Raw genomic sequence first — 27,605 nt, 5'->3', positions numbered from 1 at the left:
ATTATTTTTTAGCAATATTTTGTATGACTTGGTTTCCCTTTTCAATTTTATATTGCTGCCTGACTGAATGCATAGAGTTATTTTACAGTCTCCTTTGATGTATTTTGTTAAGGAACCCAAGAAAGGTAAAACAATGATATAGAGAAGTCAGACTCATTTAAGGATCTTCAAAGGAATTAAGATAACAATGGCGGGGCCACCAATTGGTAAGTGAGCTCACCTGATTCCCTACAGGCTAAGACTGGAAACAAAGGAGACCAATCCCCTCAAACCCCCTTGCAGAAAGTGATATGGGAGGTGGTCAGAGAGGTTAGCGGGATGTGTCAGTGAAAAGGCTGACAGGCTGACTGAGGCATGCAATACACTGCAGACTTAGGTCAATGCAAGGTGGCTTACACTGACCTAATTACGTCAGTGTCTACATTAAAATGCTGCCTCTGCTGAAGTAAGTCCCCTGCTACACCAACATAATTCCACCTTCACAAGAGGGACAGTACTTATGTTGATGTAGTTAGGGCGATACAGTGTTTGTTTACTGCGTGCTTATGTCATCTGTTGACTGTCAGCCCCAGTGTGGCTGATGGCTGACAGCTGGAGCTCCACGCTTCCCCCCACTGACAACCCGAGCTGTCAGCAGGGCACTGGTACACAGCTGGCCTCTTGCCCCTAGGCGCTGACTGCCTGAGCTGTCATCTGGATGCAGGGCTCACCCAGCACGTGGCTGACAACTCATGCTGTCAGTGCCAGGGGCCCAACTGTGAGCCCATGCCTGGCTGCCAGCCCTGGAGCGGCTGCCAGCGGTGGGACAGGGAGAGCAGCTGTCAGCCCCATGCAGGGCTGCCAGGCTCCAGCTGTCAGTGTCCCACAATGCCCCATTTCAGTCGGTGGAAGCACTACTGGTGAGGATGGGCACCACTGACAGAAAGAGCAAGTGTGGATGTGAACCATCGCTTTATTTACTGCGGTGGCTGTATGTTGACTTAACTTAAGTGGACTTGACTACACTACAAAATTAAGCCCTGAGGCAGGCTGCAAGCAGTGTAGGCTGGTTCTCCCACCTCAGGGATAGGGAATAAACCAGACCTGCCTCAGCTGTGGAAAGAGAGGTTAATCTAACATAAGTGAATATGCATGCAGTAGTCCTTGTTGCTTTTAAATCCACTTTTTAAAGTGCTGTGTACCTCTGGTCAAAAATAAATCAGGCTTTGTTCTGAAGAAGTGATTTCTGTCTCTCTGCAAATGTATGCTGTCACAGGCTCCCAAAGACAAAGCCTTGCAGGCTCCCAGTTGGGCCCGCTACATTAGTCATGATTGATACCAGGGGGCTGTAACCTGGGCCCTGGTCTGAGAGTGGGCAAACTGTTCAATTCCACCATAGGAGAAGTGCAGGCTCAATGCTTGACACCTGTGGGTTACAGTCAGAGAGACCCCAAAAAGAAAGAGAATGGGCAGGCTCCCCAAGAACATTGGCAACTTACAAAAGACAGTCTGTATTTTTTACACGCATGTAATTATGTCTACTTTGCATTAAACAAACAACACAAGCCATTTAATTTTCCATGAAGCTGTTATAGTTTAAACGTCCATGAAAACCATCAATTAATGCAAGAGTAGAATTTGTGATTGTCCTATTTAACAAATTGCGTACATAACTGTCCTCTTTTCCTGCTCTACAGACCCAGAATTCCCTTCATCAGAGCAGACTGGAAAAGATACATGGCATTCATTAATTGAAAAAAAAAATCCCATAAGGCTAAATAAATGTGATTGCTTGGTGCTTATTGCAGTTGAAGGAACACTGTCACAGTTTTTAGAGCTCCGAATGAATCTAGCTTGTTGACTCCTTTGACAGCAGTTACCTTAGAATTACACTTTGTGATATATCTTTTTATTTCAAACCAAGCATTATGTTACTCAAAAATAACACACAACCTCAAAAATTATGATGCATCATAATAAAAACAAACTAGTGCACAGAAAGCTAATTAGACTGTATCCATCCACTTTGTCATAAACATGGCTAAGAGCCTTTGCAATCTGTTTCAGGACTTTAAAGTAAACTCTGGCTCTTGCGAAATGGATGCTGAACAAGAGATTTGAGCCATTACACACATTGAATCTATTTCCCCATGTTAAGTATTCTCATACCTCTTGTCAAACTGTCTGTAATGGGCTATCTTGATGATCACTACAAAAGTTTTTTCTCTTAATTAATTAGCGTCTTAGAGTTGGTAGGACAACTCCCACCTTTTCATGTTCTCTGTATGTGTATATATATCTCCTTACTATATGTTCCACTCTATGCAACCAATGAAGTGGGCTGTAGCCCACGAAAGCTTATGCTCAAATAAATGTGTTAGTCTCTAAGGTGCCACAAGTACTCCTGTTCTCTTTGCGGATACAGACTAACACAGCGGCTACTCTGAAACCAACCTTTTTGTTGTGAAAAGCATTACCAAGGGCCCCGGGCACTACCGCAATACAAATAAATAATAGTAACACAGAAGGGGGAAGGTAAATGACAAAAGCTGCCAAACTGCATTTATGGCCTGAAACTTTGGCCCCTTTCTCACACGTGTAGGTAAAGATTACTCAAATTAGCATTTATCATGCAGGGGTATGCAGGAGGCTGACTAATAGGAAGGGAGAGTCTTACCCTTCTCTTAGCTAAAAATCTTGCAACAAAAACTGCATACCAGATGAGTTCTCCAATCCCGTAGCATAAGGGGCTCTTTAATTTTCATTCACTCACTGGAGATTAGTGAAGGAGCTTTGTTTTATCAAATGGGAGGGTTATTTTTAAAGACCTCAATGTGGATTAAAGAAGAGTTGCTGTGGAATTACCTTTCTAATTAGGCCAAGAAAAATGCAGATATGCACAGGGTTGAAAGAATCCTAAAACCAAAGGTTTAAACAAATATTTCTGATGACTATACAAGCCTTTAAGAGTGATCCCACCCCACAGTCTGGCCCAGAAATGTTGCTGTGGTGACATGTAGGAGCCACCAACAGCTCACAAAGGGCTGAGGGGAGTTTCATATGTATGACTTCACACTGAAGGCTTGTCTACATCACAAAGTTGCAGCGCTGGTGAGGGGGTTACAGCGCTGCAACTTAGGAGGTGTACACATCTGCAGGGCATCACCAGCGCTGCAACTCCCTGTTTGCAGCTCTGGCCGTACTCCCGTTTTGTCTCGGGTGTAGAGGATCCAGCACTGGTGATCCAGCGCTGGTAATCAAGTGTAGACACTTACCAGCGCTTTTCTTGACCTCCGTGGAATAAGCAGGTATCCCAGCATACCTGAGGAAGTCTCTGGTAATCAAGCTGGTCTCCTTCCCCGGTTTGCTCTCGCTGTTCCCCGAACCCCGAGCAAGCAGGTCTCCTTCCCTGCGGTTTGCAGGGGGGTTCGGGGAACGCGAGAGCAAACCGCGGCGAAGCTGGTCTCCTTCCCCGGTTTGCTCTCGCATTCCCCGAACCCCCGAGCAAGCAGGTCTCCTTCCCTGCGGTTTGCAGGGGGGTTCGGGGAACGCGAGAGCAAACCGCGGCGAAGCTGGTGTCCTTCCCCGGTTTGCTCTCGTGTTCCCCGAACCCCCGAGCAAGCAGGTCTCCTTCCCTGCGGTTTGCAGGGTGGTTCGGGGAACGCGAGAGCAAACCACGGCGAAGCTGATCTCCTTCCCCGGTTTGCTCTCGCGTTCCCCGAACCCCCGTGCAATCAGGTCTCCTTCCCTGCGGTTTGCAGGGGGGTTCGGGGAACGCGAGAGCAAACCGCGGCGAAGCTGGTCTCCTTCCCTGGTTTGCTCTCGCGTTCCCCGAACCCCGGTGCAAGCAGGTCTCCTTCCCTGCGGTTTGCAGGGGGGTTCGGGGAACGCGAGAGCAAACCGCGGCGAAGCTGGTCTCCTTCCCCGGTTTGCTCTCGCGTTCCCCGAACCCCCCTTGAAGCCGCCCAACAGCGCTGCAGTGTGGCCACATCTAACACCACTTGCAGTGCTGGTTGTTGTAAGTGTGGCCACTCTGCAGCGCTGGCCCTATACAGCTGTACTAATACAGCTGTAACAACCAGCGCTGGGAGAAAGCTCTCCCAGCACTGCACGTAAACCACATCCTCTACGGGTGTAGCTTGCAGCGCTGGGAGCACTGATTACACTGAGGCTTTACAGCGCTGTATCCTGCAGCACTTGGGGAGGCGGGTTTTCACACCCCGAGCACGAAAGTTGCAGCGCAGTAAAGCGCCAGTGGAGCCAAGCCCTGAGGGTATGGCTACATTTGGAATTTCAAAGCGCTGCCCCGGCAGCGCTGCGGGAGCGCTGCCACGGCAGCGCTTTGAAGTGTGAGTGTAGTCGGAGCGGCAGCACTGGGAGAGAGCTCTCCCAGCGCTGCATGTAAACCACATCTTTTACGGGTGTAGCGTGCAGCGCTGGGAGCCGTGCTCCCAGCGCTGCCGCCCTGATTACACTGACGCTTTACAGCGCTGTATCTTGCAGCGCTCAGGGGGGTGTTTTTTCACACCCCTGAGCACTAAAGTTGCAGCGCTGTAAAGTGTGAGTGTAGCCACGGCCTGAGAGCCAAGGCACATGGATTTTCAATGAGCAATTCTTTCAATAGACAAGGGATCCTTTATGCATAGATTTGTTTACCCTGTGACTCACAGAGAATTCAGGTGTTGATGGGTGGAACTGATAAAGCAAACATCAGTTTTAAAAATAGACCATGGAACACAGATACCAGAGTTTAGCATGAGAGTTTCATGTTAATTTTATGGCTAAACAATGTTGACAGTGTCCCTTGAAAGTGCTACTGTTTACATCAAGCCTCTATAAAAATAAATTTAACTTTTGAACTGCATTAACACTTTTGATACTGTTCCTCCAGGGCAACTGTTGTGCTGCCAATGTTCCACTGATGTTTCACAGATGAGGATTGAGTGTTAATCACATTGAGTAGCACAGCTGAGGCCTGAGGGCACCAGGAATGTTCAGCTGCAATCCCTGTATGTAGTGTAGTTGTAGCCATGCTGGTCCCAGGATATTAAAGACACAAGGTGGGTGAGGTAATATCTTTTATTTGACCAACTTCTGCTGGTGAGAGAGACAAGCTTTTGAGCGGCACCAAGCTTCAGGAAGAAGAGCTTATGCTCAAATAAATTTGTTAGTCTCTAAGGTGCCACAAGTACTCCTGTTCTTTTTGCAGATACAGATTAACACGGCTGTTATTACTCTGAAACCTGTCAGTGTGGTTTGAAAGCTTGTCTCTCTCACCAACAGAAGTTGGTCCAATAAAAGATATTACCACACTCACCTGGTTTCTCAGCTGCAGTCAACCAGTTAAGGAAATATGCTATGGCTGCTGTAGTTCACAGCTAGACTAATGAAAAACTGGAGGAGAAAAATAGCTTTCACAAGAGTAACAAATTTAAAACTTTCTGCAGGAATTAGAGAGGAGGAGCAAAGCATTATAGGTGCTGATCCAGCAAAGCAATTAAGCTTATGACAAACTTTAAGAACATGAATAATCCCTTTGAAGTCAGTGATGTTACTCACAGTGCTAAAAGTTAACCATGTACTTAAGTACTTTGCTGGACTGGGACATGACAACAGAGCGTTAGAAGAGCCTACAGCAAGAGATAACAGAACTTACCGATTATGTCCAAAACACTACTCCCTTCCAAGGGTTTGTCTGCACTGGAACTTGAAAATGTAAATTCCAGCTTGAAGAGACATACACATACTAACTGTGATCGAGTTAGCACACTAAAAATAGAAGTGTATCCATGGTGGCATAGCCACCTCAGGTAGATGGTTATGGTTTTGGATGGGGTCATACTCAGGATGGCTAGCCCCTCCTGCCACAAGTGGCTATACTTCTAGTTTTAGTACACTAGTTTGATCACTTTCCAGCTGTTGTGTACACATACCCTAAATTAACCGCCTTTCTGAATAACTATATTCAGCCAGGCTGTAGAACCCAAATCCAGGCAGAAAAATCACATATTAGAATTTCTGCTGAATAAATCTCTACAGGGGAAGCAGTTCAGCTTTTCTGATTTTTACTTTTACTGATTCATTTACTTCAATGGGTTCTACATTGGGCCAAGAGTTAGGAGTCATTGTGGAAAGCGTTCTCTCTCTCTTAAAAGTAGTTTTTATCTTCCATACATCATTCCTCAACACAAAAGAAAAAGCTTCATTTCTCACAAATAATTTTCCAGTTTTTATAAACATTTTATTTTTTGTTTTGAACAAAACCGTACCTGGTTCTTGGGGTTTGCTTGGTGTCTTGGACTCCTAAAACAAAAAGGACAGTAAGCCAATTAAAAATAGCATGTGACATTCTTGCTATTACTTCAAAACTCTGAATACTGCAGATTCTGTTTCATATTTATTTACCTCTTTAGTTCCCGGCACTTCCCTGGACACGTCTTTTTTGGTTGCACCTGTTGTTTCAAGCTGCATGACAACCAGCTTTAATTTTCCTTCTGCTGCCCTGTCAAGCTCATGGGTCTTTTTGTTAAGAACTCGCTGTCTCACTAAAGCACAAATAAACAAAACTATTATAGTCTTGGTAGAAGGGATAGTCTATAGGTCTATGCACCATTATTGGTAACATACTCCTCCCTGCTGAGCACTGTTAACAAATCATACAACAAACTCCAACAATTAAATAAGAACATTTAAAAAATCATAGCACTAGAATGATGGGCTAAACTTCATTCAATAAAACTGCTCTTCATTACCTCCCATGTCTTTCCCCTTGTCTTCATGTTGCCTAGTTAAGGCTAATTCTGCGCCCATTGACTTCAGGGCAAGGAAGATCATGCCCTTAGGTTGCAGGCAGTTTGGGCAAGGGACCTTGTCACACCAGTTTCTAAAGCGCCTAGCACATTGTTGGTGCTATATAAATAAGAGACTAAATAAATAATAATACATACCCTACATTAGTTTCCTCCCAATTGTTCCATTAGTAATAGTGGGGTGAGTAAAGGCATGGAACTGGGAGGGTGTTCGGTCCCCTAAACCCATAGATTTGTGAGGATCTTGAGAAATCTACAGGGACATGGGGCTTCTACACTGGTCCCTGGGTTATCCCTTCTCCCATGGCAGCATTGTCCCCACTGGGTGACGCTCCAGAGCCCTCCGTTGGGGGGCGCCGAATAAATATATATGGGGAGTTATTCATCTTAACCAGCAGTAACTTCTCCCCCTGCCCCATAGTACAAGAACAAAAGATCTGGGGGGAAATCATTCTCTTTCTCCTGTTTGCTCAACTTCTGCAACACTGTGTGGAATCATTTTCACTGTTTCCTCTAGTGGATTTCCAATCTTATGGGGCTGCAGGAAGTAGGGAATGAGGAAGCATAAAGTATCAGAAAAGTGTTTTATTTGGAAGAGGGCAGAGAAGAAGGAAATATATAAGCCTGTTATTTGTATTACAGTAGCACCAGAGACACAGTTAAATCAGAGTGATTCACCAACACCACAGCAAATTATTTACTCACATGAATAAGAATCTGCACTATCAGGGCCAATGGCTGTAACTTCTTCAGTGCAAGGACTGTCGCTTACTATGTGTTCGTAAATCATTCAGTGTAACTGGGCCCCAATGTGACTGGTGTGTCGGCACGCTTTTGTATTACTAATAGGACTACTCATATGTGTAAAATTAAGCATGAGCATACATATTTTCAGGTTTGGGGCATTAGGTGGATCTGGTCAATGCATTACGAGGGAAACCCATCACAGAGAATTTCCACTGTGCATAGCAACGTAAGTATCATGGTATCATTCAGAGCACATTAGAAGGTTAATCCATCCTTGATATTGGATACAGAGTGTGCCATGAAACCAGAACTCATTTACTTTCTAGTACAGTGGTTTTGCACAACTGGCTCCATCTAGCAATTGCTATTTCCCACCACCCTCTTTTTTTTTTTTAAAGATGTGTTCCAAGTAAAAGATATATATGTGGCAGAATTGTGATAGAGACAAATGAAAGGTCTTAATCAAGAAAACACACAAATATGCACGGCCTTCAGGAGTGACGTCCAAAAATTACAAAAGGGCACAAGAAATGAGCATCAAAGTCTCAGATCTACTCAATCTGATGTGCATAGGAAAGGAAGAGTGGGCATATAGATGATACTCTCTCTCCATTCAGGAGTTACGGCCCAACATTAGCAGGTATAAATTCTGTAGAGAAAAAGTCTGTAATAAATAATAACATATTACTGGACATTAACATAGCACTTTCCTCCCAAGTGCTTTACAGAGTTAGTGGCAGAGACAGTCTGGCCCAAACATGGTTATGCGGGGGAGTGTGGGAATTATAAGGTTTACCCCACACTAGTATGCAACCTGTCCTGTTCCCAAGCCAAGCATGTGGAGGCCAATACAACCTGCTGCTTGTCAGCAACTAGATGTAGAAGGGTGGAGACAGGTACAGATGGGAGCAAAACTGTGACTCCAACCCCCATCCCAAAGCTTTGTCACGCAGAGCTGAGCTGACAAGAGAGAAGTAAGTTCTGCCATGTAAAAGGCTGCAGTAACTTCCCTTATCCTCCAGATCATAATTTCTTCCCAAGACTCCTCATGGGGCAATGTGCTTACACACTGCCCCTTACTCAGGGCAGGAGGAAAGGCTCCATCTACCCCTTGTATATATGCAAGAACAAGAAACATTTCACCAGAGACTGAAATGCAGCCACCTCAGGGGTGATACACAGGAACTGTTTAACAGCACACAGCCACATGACACAAGAGTTGCAAAGATCCCACTGACTTCAAAATCATATTTCTGTCTGAACTCCTCCCTCCTGCCCCCCAGTTACAAGAACAAAAGATTTGGGGGAAATCATTCTCTTTCCCCCCTTTGCTCAACTGCTGCAACACTGTGTAGAATCATTTTCACAGTTTCCTCTGCACAGGCAGTCAGTTTCCCTTGTTCAAGGTGGTCTCTCAAACCAGAACAAGAGAGAGAAAAATATTTGAAAAAAATAACATTTTTTGATTCCAGTGGCACAAAAATTGGCAGGGGGATTTAGGGGCAGGCAGAATACCGAAAGGACTTGTAACTGGCTTTTCAAAAGTGACTAGAGTTCACAATGATGGTATCTTTTTAACGATAGGAAGAGAATAATAGCCTAGTCAATTGAAGCAGGACCTTCTGACCCACACTCTCTTAGAATACACTTATTTCCAGAGGCAGCATGGAGGGTGACTTGCAGGGGCTGTAGCCATCCTAAAATTTGCCTCACCCCCCATCCATAGCCACCCCTCCCAGCAGAAAGGTCACCCTTACTTCTGCAATTCTGTGCGGATGTGGTGGCGGTGCTATCCTCAGAGCTGGGTGCCAAGGCAGCAGCCGCTGTACTCCTGCCACCCAGCTCTGAAGGCAGCGCTGCCAGTAGCAGCAAAGAAGGGGGCCATATGAGAACAGGGAAGGTGAGCACAAGGAAATAACAAAGGTGGAGAGGAAGCATCCAGGGAGAGAGATGGGAAGGAGTGTGCATAAGAGAGGGGGTTCACAGGCGGAGGGAAGTGGGGCTTGGTTAGGAAAGGAGGTCACAGAACAGGGGAAGGGGGACAGGCATAGGGGAGAGGGATCACTCATGGACAGGGAAAGGGGAGGATGCATAGAGGAAGGGGAACTAGTGGGGGAGGATGCACAGATAAGAGAGAATCACAGCAGGGAGAGGGGACATGCTATGGGGAATGGGGGGAGGCGCACAGCTCCGAACAGAAGGAGTGTGGGTTGGAGAGGAGCCACGGATGTGCAGGCACCATAGACTTTAAGGTCAGAAGGGACCATTATGATCATCTAGTCTGACCTCCTGCATATCACAGACCAAAGAATCTCACCCACCCACTCCTGTAACAAACCCCTCACCTATGTCTGAGCTACTGAAGTCCTCAACTTGTGGTTTAAAGACTTCAAGGTGCAGAGAATCCCCCAGCAAGTGACCCGTGCCCCATGCTGCAGAGGAAGGCAAAACCCCCCCAGGGCCTCTGCTAATTCTTCCTGTCCCCAAATATGGTGATTAACTAAACCCTGAGCAGGTGGACAAGATTCACCAGCCAGACACCCAGGAAAGACTTCTCTGTAGTAACTCAGACCCCACCCCATCTAACATCCCACCACAGACCACTGGGCATATTTACCGATTGTGGGGGGACTGGCAGACAGGCCAGGGTTGTTGGTGTCACTCTGGCATAACCCTAGGTAACTCGGGAGGGTGGTAGACCACAAGTGTCAACGAAGCCCTCCTGTTGTAGGCCTCAATGAACCAATGTTCCTCCATGTTAAACACTTCGTGTAACCTAGTGTAACCTAATGTACTAATAGCTGCAAAAATGTAATGTCAGCAGTTAGTTTTCTGATTGTAATAGTCAGTTCCCTGCTGTAACACACTGGAGCTAAATTGAAGCAAGTTTCAAGGTCGCTTTTAGATACAGTACACATGTCTCAGCAGCAGAAAGGGGGGAGGAAGGGGGAAGACAAAAGATTGAGTGAGAAAAGATACTGCAGCTGGATGGGAAAGAATGGGGGAGTGAGAGATCAGCTAGTCAGCAAGAAAAAGTTCTCAGAAAGCAACTGGGATATAAAAGGAGGAAGCCGCTTGTGTAGGGGGGCTGGATCTGAGGCACGCTAGGTCTCCCAGCACCGCTTTGAGATCTCAAATAAACTTTGCTTGCTTCTCCACCCTGGTGTGTTTATTGGCGCTACGCACTCTGGGCAACGAACCACTGCTGCTTGCATCTGGCACCCTCTGTGCCTGCAACAGGGTGACCAATATTTGGGGCTTTATCTCATAGAGCCGCCCATTACCCACCACCCCCATCCTGATTTTTCACACTTGCTGTCTAGTCACCCTACAGAGCGGGCACCTGGGCACTGCACCCAGGGGTGGCACAGAGACGGGGCCCGCGGCCAAGCTGGGAGGCAGGGGACACGGCTGCTGTGAGAGGCTGGGCCGGGCTGTCCGAGGGCTCGGGGACCCTTCCCGCCAAGACAGGCAGCGAGGGGCCAGGGAGCCTCAGTGCCCCCCGGGGTGTGTCCACAAGCTCTGTAATTCCCACCCTGCCCCCCGCGCCATTTTCTGTCCAGCCTATCTCAGCTCACCCCCGCCCCCCCCCCCCCCCGCCGCGCCTTAAACGCAAACTGCAAATAATGAACATTAACAGACGGGTCAGGGTCCCCACCCCCCCTTACCGTCCTCCTGGGCGAAGCAAACCAGGACCTGGCCGGGCCGCTCCCGGATCTCGCACTCCCCCCCTCCGGATTTCTTCCCGCTCTGGAAGTAGCAGAGGAGTTTCTTCTTCAGGGGCTTGGGGAGCCCCGAGCCCCCCCAGTCCCCCTCCACCAGCAGCGGGAAGGGGCACTTCGCCTCCCCGGCCATGACCAGCTAGTTCTCAGCGGCAAACTGGCCACAGGAGGAATCCGCCGCCGCACTGCAAAAAAACCTCCCCCGTTGCTGAGCTGCTTTCACTTTCATTTCCTAGAAAGCGCCTCCCAGGGTTTCTTTTCTGTAACGTGATCCAGGGCTGCCGCTGAGCTTCCAGGAGATTGGGGGCAGGGGCAGGCATTCGCTTTGCACGTGAAGCACCTCCCCGCCCGCCTCCCTTGCAGGGAGCCCATCTAGGGCACCCTGCAAGCCTCCAACCTCATCCCCGGGCACCCCCCTCTTCTGCCAGCGCAGCCCTACCTGCAGATGTACCAAAAAAGCACAACAAAGATAAAACAGCATGTAACGATGCTGGCTTCGGTGGGACCCAGCTGAGAGTACCAATTCAGGACAAATTGCTGAGAGCAGGGGAGTTACAGCCCGAGGCTGGGGTTCCTTTGCACACAGAGGCAAACCAAACCGGCCAGACAGAGAGGACTTTGGTTTTACCCCACTGGCTAACCATACGTCCCACAAGCAATTCCCTGAGACACTCCAGTTTCCCAGTATCACCACCAGTGCCACTCGTTATGGGGACAAATGGTTATGAAAGCCAATGCCCCAGTAAAAGAAGAAATGTTCTCCAAATCCCAAAGAACCAAGCCCCAGACCCAGGTCAATATACAAATCAGGTCTTACCCACAAATCACTGTTGCCAATCCTTTCGAATCTAAAGGTTTATTCACAAAAGGAAAAAGATATAGATTAGAGATAGAATTGGTTAAATGGAATCAATTACATACAGTAATGGCGAAGTTCTTGGTTCAGGCTTGTAGCAGTGATGGAGTAAGCTGCATGTTTAAATCAAGTCTCCGGAGTACATCCACGGCTGGGATGGGTCATTCAGCCCTTTGTTCAGAGCTTCAGTTTGTAGCAAAGTTCCTCCAGAGGCAAGCAGCAGGATTGAAGACCAAATGGAGGAGTTTTCAGGACCTTTTAATTATATCCTCTGCCCTGTGGAAGATCACAACAGCAAAATGGAGCCTGGAGTCATGTAGGCAACCCACATCTCCATGCATGACTCAGTTCTTCACAGGCCAATACCATTGTTTATATGTTAGTTTGAATATTCCCAGGAAAGTGTAGATGTGGATTGGCATCTCCCAAAGTTCAATGTTAGCCAAGTGTTACTTGATTGAGCACTTACTGAGAATAATCCTTTCTTAAGAAGCTGACCAAATGCTTCACTGAGGCTTCTTAGAATCAAAACACATTGAGATACAAATACATAGCCAATATTCATAATTTTAACTATAAAAATGATACACACATATAGACAGCATAATAATAACTAGCAAATTATAACCTTTCCATAGACACCTTACACCTTACACTACAACCTTTGTATAATATTTGATGCAAATATATAACAGTAGTTGCAACAATGATCTATACGGTCATAGGTTATGTCAGTAACATCACACAGCACCAGTGGCGACACTCTCCCCCCTCGCACCTTTTAAAGGGTTGTAAACTGAAAGAAATCAAGGACCTCAGTGGTTTTGTAACAATCTGCTACTAATACAGTCATCTATGTAATGAGATGTCAGAATTGTCTCCTATGTCGTTGTAAACCCTTGAAGGTTGGTTGAGTTAGTGGAAAGGAATGGAAACAGCTACAGGCATGCTGGAGAGCTCTTTTTGTTGAGACTGTCACCAGGTTAGATAATCATGGGGATTCATAATCTGTTACTGTCCAATTTTTCAACTTCTTAGCCATTGTCAACTTTTTTACATTTTCTGAATTACACCCCTATGACAGCTGGAGTTTTCACTGGCCTAGTCTTTTATAGCCTTTTAAATCCTTCTGCAGTGCAAGGATCTCTAAGAAGGGGAATTTCTACTATACAGTCTGGTAAATCCTAGCACTTCACCCTATGAATAAAATGGGAAAAGGTTAGATTTGCTGAAAGTTTTTAATTACAGCTGGCACTTCTGAGCCTCCTGCTGGGAGCAGCCATGTTGTGGGGACTGTGTGTCATGTGTGAAAGAATGCAGTGTTGTAGCAGTGTTGATCCCAGGATATTAGAGAGGCCATGGCTACACTGGCACTTTACAGCGCTGCAACTTTCATGCTCAGGGGTGTGAAAAAACACCCCCCTGAGCGCTGCAAGATACAGCGCTGTAAAGCCTCAGTGTAATCAGCGCTGCAAGCTACACCCGTAAGGGATGTGGTTTACGTGCAGCGCTGGGAGAGCTCTCTCCCAGCACTGGCGCTCCGACTACACTCATACTTCAAAGCGCTGCTGCAGCAGCGCTTCGAAATTTCAAGTGTAGCCATACCCAGAGATACAGTAAGGTGTGAAAGTGGCAGTGTGAAGGTCCAGTCCCTGGACAGCCTGAGAATATGGAGCCTACAAAATTGGCATAACTGAGAATTGCAGCTATCGGCTCTCGCTCTGCCCTTTAGCCACACCACCTCCCTCTGTATTACAACAGTTAATATTTTTTACTTTTTTGTTGTAATTTTTTATTTCCTCTCCCATACACAAAATCAAAATTCAATCTAGGAAGAAAACAAATATATGGAAATAAAAATACTGGGCTCAAATCCGCAGCTGAGGCAAAGTTATTCTCAGAGGGAAAGTGGTCAAAGGAAGTTCTGTGCAGAATTTCATTTTTCCTCACAGAACTGACATTGCAGAGCTGTTAGCTACCACTAGGGGCCACTGGACCACACAGTGCCTGGCTCCCCGGCCCCCAAATAGAGGATACTGCTGCAGGGAGGAGAGAAGCCGGAGAGGGACTGGGAGCTGGAGGGTTCTGTTAGGCCTAGCTGGAAACATAGCATAAAGCCAGTTATGCCAGCCTGACGGCTAGCAGAGGTCTCTGGGAAATCTTTGAGTGGAAAAGTACTTTGAGTGGAGAAGAAGCAGTATGTTGCTTACAAAGTTGGGAAATGATAAGATAAGAAAGAATGGGATTCCTGGCTTGGTACTCCTCCTGTTGTTCTGAAAACAGTTTGTTTGAAGAACTGATGAGGAGCCAGATGTCCAGACTCCCAGACTCCTGTGAATTACTCCCTGTTTCTGGTCTATGTCTATTCCTAACTCCCCTACATTCTTGCTTGTTAGTGATTGTTAAGGCAGTATTACTCACATAGATCAATTAGTCTTAACAAGAAAATAAACATATAGAATAGAAGTTTTGGTTTCTAGTGATTAGTAGAAGGGGGTGGGTTGTTTAAATGCATAATTTGTGAGGCGATGGAACTGTCTATAAAACCTTATGTTAGTTGTAAAGGTGCAAGCTGGTTCTCTACATAGAGGAGCTTGCTCTTTGTTGTCGTGTGCACTCTTCCATAAAGAGCTTTTGTTCAGACTTTGCTGGTATTGCCTGTCACTCTCGTGGTCAGACAACGAACCTTGCCATTATTGGAGCACCGGGGTCCCCAACAGTTCTCAGCAGCTGCTGTTCAGGGCACACCCTGAAGGAAGGATGCATGCACGCAGCATGCAGGAAACTTCACACAAGCCGGGTTTGACCAGCATCAGGCTGTTTCTCCCTCTGGATCCCTGGGCTCTGGGGGAAGAAAGTGCGGGTTTCTGGCCTGAGACTGGGCTCAGGGGTGGGTAGTGGGTGTCTAGGTTGGGGGACATCCTGTAGCTGGGCTTTTTGGGGGAGGAGGTGCAGTGCCTGGCCCTGCTGCTCAACTCTGGGGGTCAGGATTGTCTGAGCCAGGGGGCCACATGCAGCCCCCTCCAAATACCCTCTCCCTGTAAACATAAATGCCTCCAGCACCTCCCAGTTGTACCTCTCTCCCCCCAGCAGTGTCAGGATGGGGACAAGATGAAAAAATGAGAATCAACTAAAAGACCAGAGGGGCAGCATTTTTCCCCAAGATGTGCCCAGATGGCACATATGAAACACACAGACTGAGGTGCCCGACAAAAACATGACAAAGAAACAGGAATTAGCTTGTCATAGGGGTTTCTTTAACTCTACTCCTGGAGGAATCTTTTTTGTTGCCTGTATTGTTAGAGACATACTTGCTGACAGGTACTTTGAAATAAATTACCATGCCGTGATTATACCCTGTTATTTTGACAAATAAAATATACAGAATTTTAAAAGTGTGCAGAATTTTTTGGCACTGTATTTCCCCAGGACTAAGTGATTGTATATCTTCTTGTAAAATGCACATAAAGCCAAATCTAATGTAAAGTTCCTCATACTTCCTGTTTTTTGTGCTTTCATTGTTTGTCACCTTCCATATTTTTACATTTCACCCAGTGACAGTTATTGAGTGTGCTTCCTTATCACTGACTCCACTTGTGTTGTCACTTATGTCCTCGTTGATTTCACCTTTTTCTATAGTATACTTTTCTTAACGCTTCCACTTTTTAACCACTAATCCGTTTTTGTCCCATCACCCTTATTTTCTCTTTAACTAAGGGCTTGTCTACATCACAAAGTTGCAGCGCTGGTGAGGGGGTTACAGCGCTGCAACTTAGGAGGTGTACACATCTGCAGGGCATCACGAGCGCTGCAACTCCCTGTTTGCAGCGCTGGCCGTACTCCCGTTTTGTCTCGGGTGTAGAGGATCCAGCGCTGGTGATCCAGCGCTGGTAATCAAGTGTAGACACTTACTAGCGTTTTTCTTGACCTCCGTGGAATAAGCAGGTATCCCAGCATACCTGAGGAAGCCTCTCTGGTAATCAAGCAGGTCTCCTTCCCCGCGGTTTGCTCTCGCGTTCCCCGAACCACCGTGCAAGCAGGTCTCCTTCCCCGCGGTTTGCAGGGGGGTTCGGGGAACGCGAGAGCAAACCGCGGGGAAGGAGACCTGCTTGCACGGGGGTTCGGGGAACGCGAGAGCAAACCGCGGGGAAGGAGACCTGTTGCACGGGGGTTCGGGGAACGCGAGAGCAAACCGTGGGGAAGGAGACCTGCTTGCTCGGGGTTCGGGGAATGCGAAAGCACACCGCGGGGAAGGAGACCTGCTTGCACGGAGGGGGTTCGGGGAACGCGAGAGCAAACCGCGGGGAAGGAGATCTGCTTGCAGGGGGGTTCGGGGAACACTGGAGCAAACCAGGGAAGGAGACCTGCTTCCCCGCGGTTTGCTCTCGCGTTCCCCGAACCCCCCTTGAAGCCGCCCAACAGCGCTGCAGTGTGGCCACATCTAACACCACTTGCAGCGCTGGTTGCTGTAAGTGTGGCCACTCTGCAGCACAGGCCCTATACAGCTGTACTAATACAGCTGTAACAACCAGCGCTGCAAAATTGTAGATGTAGACATACCCTAAAATTATTTTGTGGTGTAGACTTGAATGGGCAGGGGCCAGTACTACCAGAACCCCCCTGCCAGTGAAACTACTCATGGTAGTATACCTTAGCTGGTTTGGGCCTTTGTAAGATGAGTGGGAAAGTAAATCACCTCCACTACTACTTAATGTTTTTTGGTGCATTGAATCACAGCCACTTATATGGTGCACAGAGAATGTTGGTGAGACCTACGTGAAGGCTCCACCCACAGTGCCCTCCTGTGCATTTCCAGTACAGAGTTGTGGATGGTGTAACAAGACAGGGCTTCTCCCCTTCTCTCCCAAGGAACCCACTGCCCCACCCAGAGTCTCTTTTAGACAGTTTTATTTTCCAAACTGAGCCAAAACAACAAAAATAGTTTCTCAGCTCATCTCATGCTACAACTCCCAGGGAATTTTTTCTCTTTACTTTTTAGGATATCACTGCTCTCCCCCACTCCTCCCAGTTCAGACTAGGGAAGGAACCCTGACATTGTGACAGTGGTGGGATCATTTTTGAACCAAAAGCACAGCATGATTTTAAAAGGACAACTTTTTCTTGTTAGAGTTTTTTTTCTCTGCCTAAAGGCAGAGGGGTCAAGTTACAGTAGCAAAGGAATTCACAAGCTGGGGTTTGTTTGTTTTTTTCTTTCTAGCTCTCAGGTTGTCAAAGTTAGACTCAGGACTCACAGTTTGTCAGACCACTCTGTTTTATTAGCACAGCGCTCTGCTAATAACACCCAGATAATGTGAGCACCATGGAAGACACAAACTATCTTATTTATACAGATAAAAGTGCGAGAACGTAACAAGATAACAAAGGAAGCAGAATCTGATAAGTTTACCTGGGCTAGGCATGCATATCTTATTTCCTTACTAAGTATTACCGATCTTCTGTTAATGTTTCGCCATTAGCACCATTGTTTACGCCTAATGTTTCTTTTCCTGGCACCTGTATTTCAACATTTCTTATTTCTGCTTAAAGGTACATAGAACATTTCTTTAATCCATTCTTATTTTTACAATATAACTCATTCTACTTTTACAATCCCTCCTTTTGGTCAAGCTTTTGCCATGACCAACATTTTACTGGGTTCCACATATTAACCGTTCTTTATCTCTTTGTTCATCAGCGATATTCAAAATCATCATATTAGCACTCTGTTCTGGGGCAGTCACCTGCGTGGCATGCCTTACACAATTTGGGATACAACAGGAGACTGACTGAAAACATACAGAAATTATTAGGATTCAAAGCAGGGTAGTCAGGGCTCCCTGAAACAACCAGTTTCTTATGCCAGAGAAATTGAACAATTTAATTAGCCACTTCCATAAAGAACTCGGCTCTTTATGGGGAAGATATGCGATTTGTTCTAAGTGGCTAGCGCGATCTATTACCTCATTGGTGGTGTTTTCCAATGACAGCACAGTACCCTCCTATCGCCGCCAGCACTACGTTCAATGCCTGATGGTTTTGGAGGGCCATCTGTCGGATTGCACCTGTTTCTTTGGCCAGGGCTTCTAAACTTTCTCCAATTTTATTTGCCATTATTTTAACTACTGCTTGTAACCTCAGGAGCCTTTTTGCATGGTGTATTACTCCCCTAAGTGGGATAAAGGAACTGCCAATAGTCTCTTCCCAGGTGTCATTGCTGTGCCATATTGTGTTAAACGGATGAGGTCCTCCAGTGAGGTCTGAAGAATTAAGTGGGATAACCAGGACAGGAACACTAGCTTGAGAATGGGCTGGGATGTGGCTGCAGACCCAGCATTTAGAAATATTAGGGGTCTGAGCTATCCACATGTGCTGCTGGATAAAAGAATTGTCATTGTGGATTCCCCAGACCTTAAGACACCAGCAGCTGAGGAACAGGTGCCACCAGAGGCGCCTGTTGCAGGCTGGGCCGTTGTGGTTCTGACAACCTCAACTGAGGGAACCGCAGTCATGGTTTTACATCCACCAGGCTCACTACTGCTGCTCCTTGGGCCTTGCTTTAGGTCATCATCTGCTTCTGGCAACCCTTACGAGAGCGTAGATTGTAAGGTATTGCAGGCTGTTCCTCTACGTCTTCTTCTGGCGTCAAAATTGACTCTGCGTGGTCCTGAGGTGATGATTGGTTCGCTGGGGGTGGTGCATTCTTACACTGTGAAGCATGTATTCACTCTGTTGCAATGCCAGACAGTTGAACAGCCGTCTGACTAGTAAGCAGTACCTGGTGATTCTTTGATTTTTTTTTTTAAGTCTCTTTGCTTCTTTCCTTGACTCTAGCTATAACAATGGCCTTCACACCTTATCTTTTCCTGATGCATACATTTCTCATTCACACAAACAGATTGAGAATACAAACAGTAGTATTTTATATCGAGCAAAAAGACATTGCAAATTAAACCTTGCTAAGTTTTACAATTAATAACCAAGACAATTTACATTGAGACCCAGGCCTTCAACGTTTCTTTAATTTACTTAACATAGACCCAGTAGAGAATCCTGTCTCTTACTAACTAAATCTTAAAACAAAGAAATGTATATTTAACTAGAGTGCCTAATTTGTAATACATATAGGAAACCATAGTAGACATTATAACACATGCTAAAACAAAAGGGTGGCCATAATCACTTATAAGGATTGTTCTGGTCTGTCATTCCTTTCTTCTATTCTAACAAGATAAAATCAAATCATACATTAATTCTCATAGTACATTATAAAATCCAGCTCCTACATATCCCCTTTTTGACACTAAGATTATTAATAGCCAGTGTCATTTCTTATTTAGTCCGCATAATAGAAAATACTGGGAGGTGATTTGGGCCTGTAGCTCTAGCTTTGCATACATTTGTTTTATCCAACAGCACATTTAAAACATTTCAATGAAACACATACAATTTAAAACCAGACCAATTGGGGTAGTATCATTAGTATGCCAGTAGTTGTGAGAGACTATTCAGAAAATATGTTATACCAATGGTAAGCTGTTATGTCTTTCTGCAGTGGCAATTCTTAACATGTCCCCATTTGTGTGTATAATATGAATGGTTCCGTTTCCCACTTTTTTTTTTTAGGAACGATGTTCCTTTTTACCTTTAACAGATGATTGGTAACTGTTCGCCATTCAATGCCAAGATTGATAAGAGAACTCAGCTAAATCAGTGCTTACAGTAAGCTGAGACTTTTTGTTGTTGTGGCAAATAGTAAATGTTATTACTGGTAAACACAGTACTTACGTTACATTTACATTTGTCTTCTGGTGGGTTGCTAACACTTTTATCCTTTTAAAACACTTCTCCCCAAGAATTAACACACACAGCCCATTATACAGTACTTTGGTCTCATAATTCTTTTTATCCCACATACAGGATTCTAGTGAAATGTCTTTACTACAGGGCTTTGGACCAACAGGCATGGATAAGCATACCCACTTTTGAGGAGTCCACTTGGTACAACCTCTAGTGTCCAATAGTTTCCCTTCCTCCCCAGCCCACTGGCTTGAGGTCTGGGGTAGCCAGAAGGATCCCAGGTGCAATCTGGGGAGTGGGCAAACTTTCCATATCTTTGCTTCCAGAGCCTGTTGGTGTGCGATTTTAACAACAATTTCTTCACTTAACAAATTTTGTCTCACCGTACTGGAGACATACTACATCCATTTATATTGATAGGTACTACAGCCAAAATGCTTCTGAAATAAATGTAGTCCAGCTTTACTAATTCTGGGTCACTGAGAACGAAAATGATGCTTAAAATTGTTGATTGGCTCTAGTTTTCAAGATATGCTGTTGGGTCAGTATATACGACCCTTGACTTGGGAATGGCGGAGGATAAGTGAGTTATAAAGGGAAAGGATCTCAATTTAAACCAGAAATGACTAAAATACATCTTTGACTGGATCTATGAATAAATCTATGACTGCGTTTGGACAGTACTTGCTTTTTAGGCAAAACAATGAATGATGCAATCTGAAGCTGGTATTGTGTCATACATGATATGAATTGCATCCTGTTATTCCTAGAAGTCATGGATGATGCAATCATAACTAAGCTTACATCACTCTGCTGAACAAATTGCCCTATATCAGCTCTAGAAATCAAACAGTGTCATGCTCTCTTATTTGTCAGTGTTTGATTTTGCAAAGGGACACATTTCTGTTTAGCCAAAGTGAGCAGAGATGCTTGTACTTGTGTGAACAGTGCAGATAACTTCTGCTATGTTTGTGGTGAAGTGACTTTTGCATCACAAAAGCGCAGTATAACCACTATGGTTAAGAAAGCCTATCACCTTTATTTTGGCTGCAAAATTGGAGATCAGGACAAGAGGTGGACCCCACACATATGCTGCAACACTTGTGAAACAAATCTTCGCCAGTAGTTGAACAGGAAAAGGAAATCTATGCCTTCTGCAGTGCCAATGATTTGGAGAGCGCCAACAGATCATACCAGCAATTGTTACTTCTGCATTGTGCCTCCAGTTGGGAAAAGTGTGTCAAAGAAGAAAAAGTGGATTGTGCATTATCCAAACATTCCATCAGCTATACGCCCAGTACCCCACGGAGAAGGACTGCCGGTTCCTGATGCACCAGAATCATTCTCACTTGAGTCGGACGAGGAAGAGGAAGAGGATGAAACTTCTGGTCCTGAACCATCAATGTCACAGGACCCACATTTTCTCCCATCCTCCTCCTCTGAACCACACCTCATAACACAAAGTGAACTGAATGACCTTGTCAGGGATTTGGAACTACCCAAGAGTAAGGCAGAGCTGTTGGGCTCCGGACTACAGCAGTGGAATCTCCTGGCAGGCTATGAGGGCAAATGCAGCCCATCAATGCTTGCAGACTATTGCTGGACAGAGACAAGAGATGCTCCATTTAATAAATACAAGAGACAAGCCAAGAAGCACCAAGTAGACACTGAATAGGACTAAACTATGTACATAATAGTTTTTTGCCTTTTGTTTCATAATAAATTTTATTTATATAACTCTTTTGCTGATTTTTAAAGTGTTACATAAACAGGACAGGTGAAATATTATCATGTAAAGCAACCATAAACACATGAAAAGACCTAGGTTTACAATTTATGATTAAAACTCTACTATCTACACAATATACATAGACATAAAATGTAAAAACTTAAATATCTTAGAAACAGTAGCCAATCAGTTGTTTTAATTGTCATATTTGAATTCAGCACATCAAAATACATAATAAATATCACATTTTATCTCTGAAGCAGACGACTTCTCAAAAATTGTAGACGAGTGTTATCTTTTTCTTTGCTTTAACAGATGCATCAAAACCTTAATATTCTCTGATATTACCCAAAACATCTTATGTTCTAAATATCTGCATTTCAGTACATTCCATAGCTATCTCAGTATGGTTTTTGTTTTTTTGTTTTTTACCTTCATTTGTTTTTGTAATAGGTTGTTCTGTAGCTGGTATTAGCTTTTTCTGCAAGATGTAAATAACATTTTTCTACTTTTGGGGTGGCATTGATTATTGCTTAAAGATTCTGTTCTTTTACAAATAGCCTTGCTGATTGCAGGCAAAACAAGGGAATTACCCTCATATTTTCCTGTGTTTTTTGTTCTATAGGCAGGCTAGGTTTTAATGGCTTCTACTTTTTAAGAGCAGGAAATTATCCCACTGTTTAGTCATTAAATTCATGAAGTGGTGTACCTTAGTTTTTCCTCTTATATAGCAGACCAAGTTTGTAATGTTTTTCCTGCTGTGTTAAGCTTTAAGTTTATGCACAGGTAATAGCTGAGAAGCATCAGGTATGTTTCTTATTTGCAGCTTCTTTTGTGCTGGCAGTTCTCACCTTTCTTTATCAGTTAGGTAAGTTGCATCAACACAGGCTTGACTTTTTGAATTCAAAGCCATCAGCAGAGCTCAGAGACTCTGTCTTAACAAACAGAGATCTGAAAAAGAAAATACTGCCTATTGCGGCTCTTTTTGGAGCCCTAATAGAATTTTAATTCAGCAACATGTTTCATTTGCATTTCTTTTACCCCTTTTTACAATATACACTGCACATGTCCTAGGGAAAATGCACGTTCCTTCTATACTATAACTAAAAAAAATAGCCATATCAATTTTTACGTAAGGTGTAACTGTTTTTGTTCTTACAGAGTTTTTATGTACCCTTATCAAAGTGACAGTCTGATTACACAGAGCCATTTTAAGGCTCAGTGTTTTTAACATTGCTTCTTTTTGTTTTGTGCACCTCACCTCTGCTGTTGCTTCAGAGTGGCACTGTTAATTTTTTATTCTTTCACTACAGCTCTTATCTGCTATTGTTACAAAAAAAACAACCAACCAAACAAAAAGACCCAGAATCTCTCCCTATTCTCCTGATTTTGAGTGCCCTATTGCAGCCATGACTTGGTTTTTATTTAAAAACATTTTAAATTTTATAAAGAATCAAGTTACCCCTTAAGGGTTAAATGCTAAATCCCAAAGCCAAACACCACCACTTACCTGTGTTTTGCAAAAGAGTTTATCAGTTTTGCAGGTTTGAATTAAAGAGTCAAATGAATTTCTTAGTGGCATTAAAAATAAAAACAAAACCAATGTATCTCACGCCTACAAAACAGGAGTTTTACAAACCAGATGTGCTGGTTTAGATTCTTAGAACTTTACCTATTTTCACAGACAAATAGATACATACTCATTTTCTTTTCCTTAACATTCCTTTACACTGCTTTGTTTTTACATAGCTGTACATGTATTTGGATTATTTACAAAAAGAACAGGAGTACTTGTGGCACCTTAGAGACTAACAAATTTATTTCAGCATGAGCTTTCGTGAGCTACAGCTCACTTCTTCGGATGCATTCTTTTGGAAAAGGGCCCATTTCCCTTCAGAATGGATGCAAAGAAACCAAGAATTCTCTCTCTTTATCATGGTCCTTTTAACATTTTCACAAAGTTTAACTGCTTAATTCTTTCCAGCCTCTGTAGAGTTAACTTTTCACTCTCTTTTCTTAAATCACTTGTTTATCTCCCAAAATGACACCTTTATCAACTCAGATTTCACCATTTTAAGTATTGTTCCAGGGGTTCATGCCTGCACTTTCTGCTTTTCTTACTCCTGACACTATGCCCTTAGGGCTTTCAACCTGTTTTTCAGTTTCTTTATCTGTTGCTTGCCTGGGCCCGATCCTGCTTTTTCCAATGAACTGTTTGTGAGTGATATTGAGGTCATTTCACAATTTTGAAAGAAATGTTTAAGGAAAGGGACTAGGAAGGGTGAGGGCTAGTTGAGGAGCCCCCGCTCCTTGCTGAATTGGTAATAGAACACTAAAGAATCAGTTTTTGAGGCAGACAACAAAGGGGAACAGAACAAGGGGCTTTTTGTCCTTTTTACAATGAGATGGGAGTATTAAAGGTGTTGGATCGATCCAGGGTTTGGAGAATGAGGTAAAGGGGAGCGCTCGGTCTAGGGGTGGGAGAGGAGGCTTTTAATAAAGCTTTTAACTTATTATTTCAATATTTGAGAGAGGCGAGTTTTGATTTTGTCCACCTATGATTTGCCTCTTCCTGTTAGGTAAATAAAGCAAGTCCTCACTCACCTCTCCAGCACCCGAGTTCGTGCGGAGTTGGTATGGGGCACACAATTCTGTCAGAGACCAGACACCAATGCGTTGATCAACGGGCTCACACTATCCTTAGCTCTAAAAGCTTTAGATTAAGTGTGGCCCCTTTATTAGGGGTGAGCATCAATATTTATACACAGAAGTAAACAAAGTGATTAACAAAAGATAATGGTCATGCATAATCAATCAAGATTTTACAGGAAAAGCAAGTTAACAAGTAAATGCATAGAGATAAAGGCTAATGGCTATTTGAGAAAAGGGGGTGTCATGAGTAGTTTGCAGGTCAGTGCTTTGTTCAAAAGGGCTCAGGAAGGATTATGCAGAGACAGCCAGTCTGGGTGTGTTTTGGCTCCCCAAAGTTCACCAAAAGTTTAGACCCAACATTCCTCCATTTGTAGCTTTGGGATAACTATTAATCAAAAAGCTACACCCTATTTCAATATCTCAAGGGCCGCTTGGCAATTTCAGCCTGGGCCAATTCGAAGAGAGTAAGGCTTTTAGCTGAAGTGGGAAAAGAATAAACTGACTTACATGAGTTTATGAGGGAGGGGACACACTGAATACAGCAACACAGTATTATAAGGACTACTATGGCCCCAACAACACCCACCAAGAGTTTTTTAACCCACCCAAATCCGGGCAGCCAATTCCATAAAGCTCCCCACCAATCATAAGTTGGCTGGCCAGAGGAGTAGTTTTTAGCCATTTCCCTTAGGTGTTTGGTACGTTGAAAAGTGTCAGAGTAGGTGTCATTTACAAAAACACAGCATTCTTCATTTATGAGGGCGCAAGTTCCTCCCTGGGCTGCTAACATTATGTCTAAAGCCATTCTGTTTTGCAAAGCTAACTGGCGCAGCTGGGACATTTCCCCGGCCTGATTTTCAAATAGGGTTGCAGTTTCATTGGTCAAAGATTCTAATAGTCCCTGTAGACGGATGATAGCACCCTTCAAGCTAGTGTGACCAGCCCACCGCTGCCAGGACAAACCATCACGGAGATTAATATCTCTGTCAGTTTCACGGATGTTACGAACGTGGGGAAAATGAGGGGGAGTGAGGGAGATGCGAGAAGGCGGTGCTAGCCATGCCAAATTACATGACCCTGCCCAATCAGGGGAGAGAAAATAATAAGCTTTGGGCCCGCACACCCAGTATGTTCCATATAATGCGTTTTGGGTATTCCATTTCTCAAAGTAGGAGGTAACCCACCACCCGTTGTACCACTGTTCCCCTGGTAACGCAGAGGGGTCGTTGTGTGAACTGCAGAGGCACAATTTGGTAGTGTTGTTCTCAAAGGGCAGTGTAGTACTGCTTGAGCAGTTGTAGAAGGCAATTGTGTATCCTTTAACAATTAGTTGGACACCCTTGAGATCTGAGCAGGGCTTTTTAAAAACTGACTCTGAAAATCTGCCCCTCCATGAAAAAGTTGAAAAGGTTGGATCGGGGTGAGGGATCCACATATGGGATAAGTGGGATGCGCAAGGCTTGAAGCCAAGATTTTTACTAAAGGCGGTGCCATTAAAATATATGTTGCATTTACTTGTTCCCACAAAAGTTGACCCTTTTCCTTTAACAAAACACAGTGATCCTGTTTGATTGGTTACCCTGAGATATTTGTTAATTGGCACTCCTGTTTTGTCCCATGTAAGATTGGGTTGGACTGGATCTTTTATTCTAGTCGGTGGCATCCAAGTCATATTAGCAGTGGTTAGGGGAATGGGTGTGAAGGGGAGTCCCTGTGCTGCATTTACTGGAAATTGAGTACATACCCAGCAATTACTTCTATTTCCTAAAATACGAGTTTTAACCTCGTGGGAATATCTAATAAAAGCATTATCTTCATAAGCAGAAAATAAACTAAAAAAGCATAAAAAAAAACATACAGTTGTCAGAATAAAGGGTCCTCTCATTTTTTTCGAGTCAATTTAAGTCTAATGTCTGAGAGAGGTAAGCTGGTCCACTGGTCGGAGGCAGTGTCCTCAGTGGTGACAAGAGCTGCTGGTCCGTCACTGTGGTCCAGTACGGCTGGCTTGACGTGGGAGTGGTGGATCCAAGATTTGCGTCCTTCCAGGAACACTGCAGTCTGGGTTGTCAAAAGAACCTGGTGGGGTCCAGTAAACCTTGGCTGGAGGGTGTCGTCACGAACGAACTTTTTGGCCCAGACGAAGTCCCCTGGTTGGAACGGGTGGATCTGTTCCTCCAGCGGCACGGTCTGGGAAAACTGCGAGGCTTTCCAAAGGGTACGGAGGCGAGCCTGTAGGGAGAGAAACTGACACGCGGTCATATGATCCCCTCCCAATAGTGAAACATCAGTACGTGGTAGCGCCCCGCCTTTGAAAGGGGGGTGTCCATAGAGCAATTCAAAGGGGGATAATCCCAATGCGCGGGTTGGGCGAGTACGAAGGTGAAACAGGACCAAAGGAAGTACCTGAGGCCACTTTAATCCTGTTTCCTGACAGTATTTAGCCAATGTAAACTTAAGTTCCCTATTCATACGCTCAACTTTCCCGCTAGACTGGGGGTGGTAGGGTGTATGAAAGGAGTGTGAAATGCCCAGTCCTTGTTCTAAACGGCCAAGGACATGACCAGTAAAGTGAGGTCCGCGATCTGAGTCGAGCACAAGAGGGATGCCAAAACGGGGTACAATGTCTCTAAGGAGAATCTTCGCCACTGTGGCAGCAGTACAATTAGCAGTAGGAAAAGCTTCGACCCAGGAAGTCAGAGGGCAAACCAAAACAAGGAGGTGCTTTTTCCCAAAAGCCTTTGGCATATCTGCAAAGTCAATTTGAAGATGTTGAAATGGAGCAGCAGGTGGAGGTCTTCCACCCTTAATTTTGTTAAGAGGCGGAACAGGTCCATTACGCTGACATGTGCTGCATGCTTTCACTATTGATAGGCAATAGGGTTGAATGCCTGGAGCATACCAAAAGCGAGCGATGGTGTCCACGAGGGCGTGCGTGCCGTAGTGACCCCCTTTATCATGGTGCCAGCGAACTGCCATGGGGTATGTGGAGCGAGGGAGGCAGGCTCGGCCATCTGGCATAAGCCAGGTCCCTTTGACCAGAGTGGCCCCGAGGCTCTCCCACGATTGTAGTTCAGCAGCGGGTACTGGTACGGGGTGCGGTGGAGTAAAGGAGGAGGCTGCAATAGCCAAGGTGGGCATGGCTAAAGGTAAGGTGGCAGCCTTCTTGGCGGAGGCGTCAGCCAGGGCATTCCCACGGGTAACGGGGCTACTATCTTTAGTATGGGCCCGGCAGTGAACTACAGCCAGGACAGAGGGTTTTTGGAGGGCGTCCAAAAGCTTGTGGATGAGGGGGAGGTGCTGAATGGGTTTACCGG

General features: G+C 44.9%; 1 protein-coding gene across 4 annotated transcripts in view; it reads right to left on the bottom strand.

Annotated features, from left to right (window-relative positions):
- Positions 1-11,476, bottom strand: part of PARP14 (poly(ADP-ribose) polymerase family member 14) — a 101,759-nt gene extending 90,283 nt beyond the window's left edge. For 3 of the 4 annotated variants that reach the window (XM_050916910.1, XM_050916912.1, XM_050916911.1), the window contains exons 1-3: positions 11,204-11,476; positions 6,385-6,524; positions 6,249-6,282 (exon numbers count right to left, since the gene is read on the bottom strand). In XM_050916910.1, coding sequence (XP_050772867.1) covers positions 6,249-6,282; positions 6,385-6,524; positions 11,204-11,390 — 361 coding nt within the window. In that variant the 5' untranslated portion in view covers positions 11,391-11,476. The remainder of the gene's footprint in view (positions 1-6,248; positions 6,283-6,384; positions 6,525-11,203) is intronic. The other variant, XM_050916914.1, reaches the window with a different exon arrangement.
- Between the last annotated feature and the right edge of the window lie 16,129 nt (positions 11,477-27,605).

Source organism: Gopherus flavomarginatus, chromosome 10 (assembly GCF_025201925.1).
Source record: "Gopherus flavomarginatus isolate rGopFla2 chromosome 10, rGopFla2.mat.asm, whole genome shotgun sequence".
Lineage (NCBI taxonomy): Eukaryota > Metazoa > Chordata > Testudines > Testudinidae > Gopherus > Gopherus flavomarginatus.
Note: the sequence above shows the minus strand (reverse complement) of the source record. Positions and strands in the feature narration are given on the sequence as shown.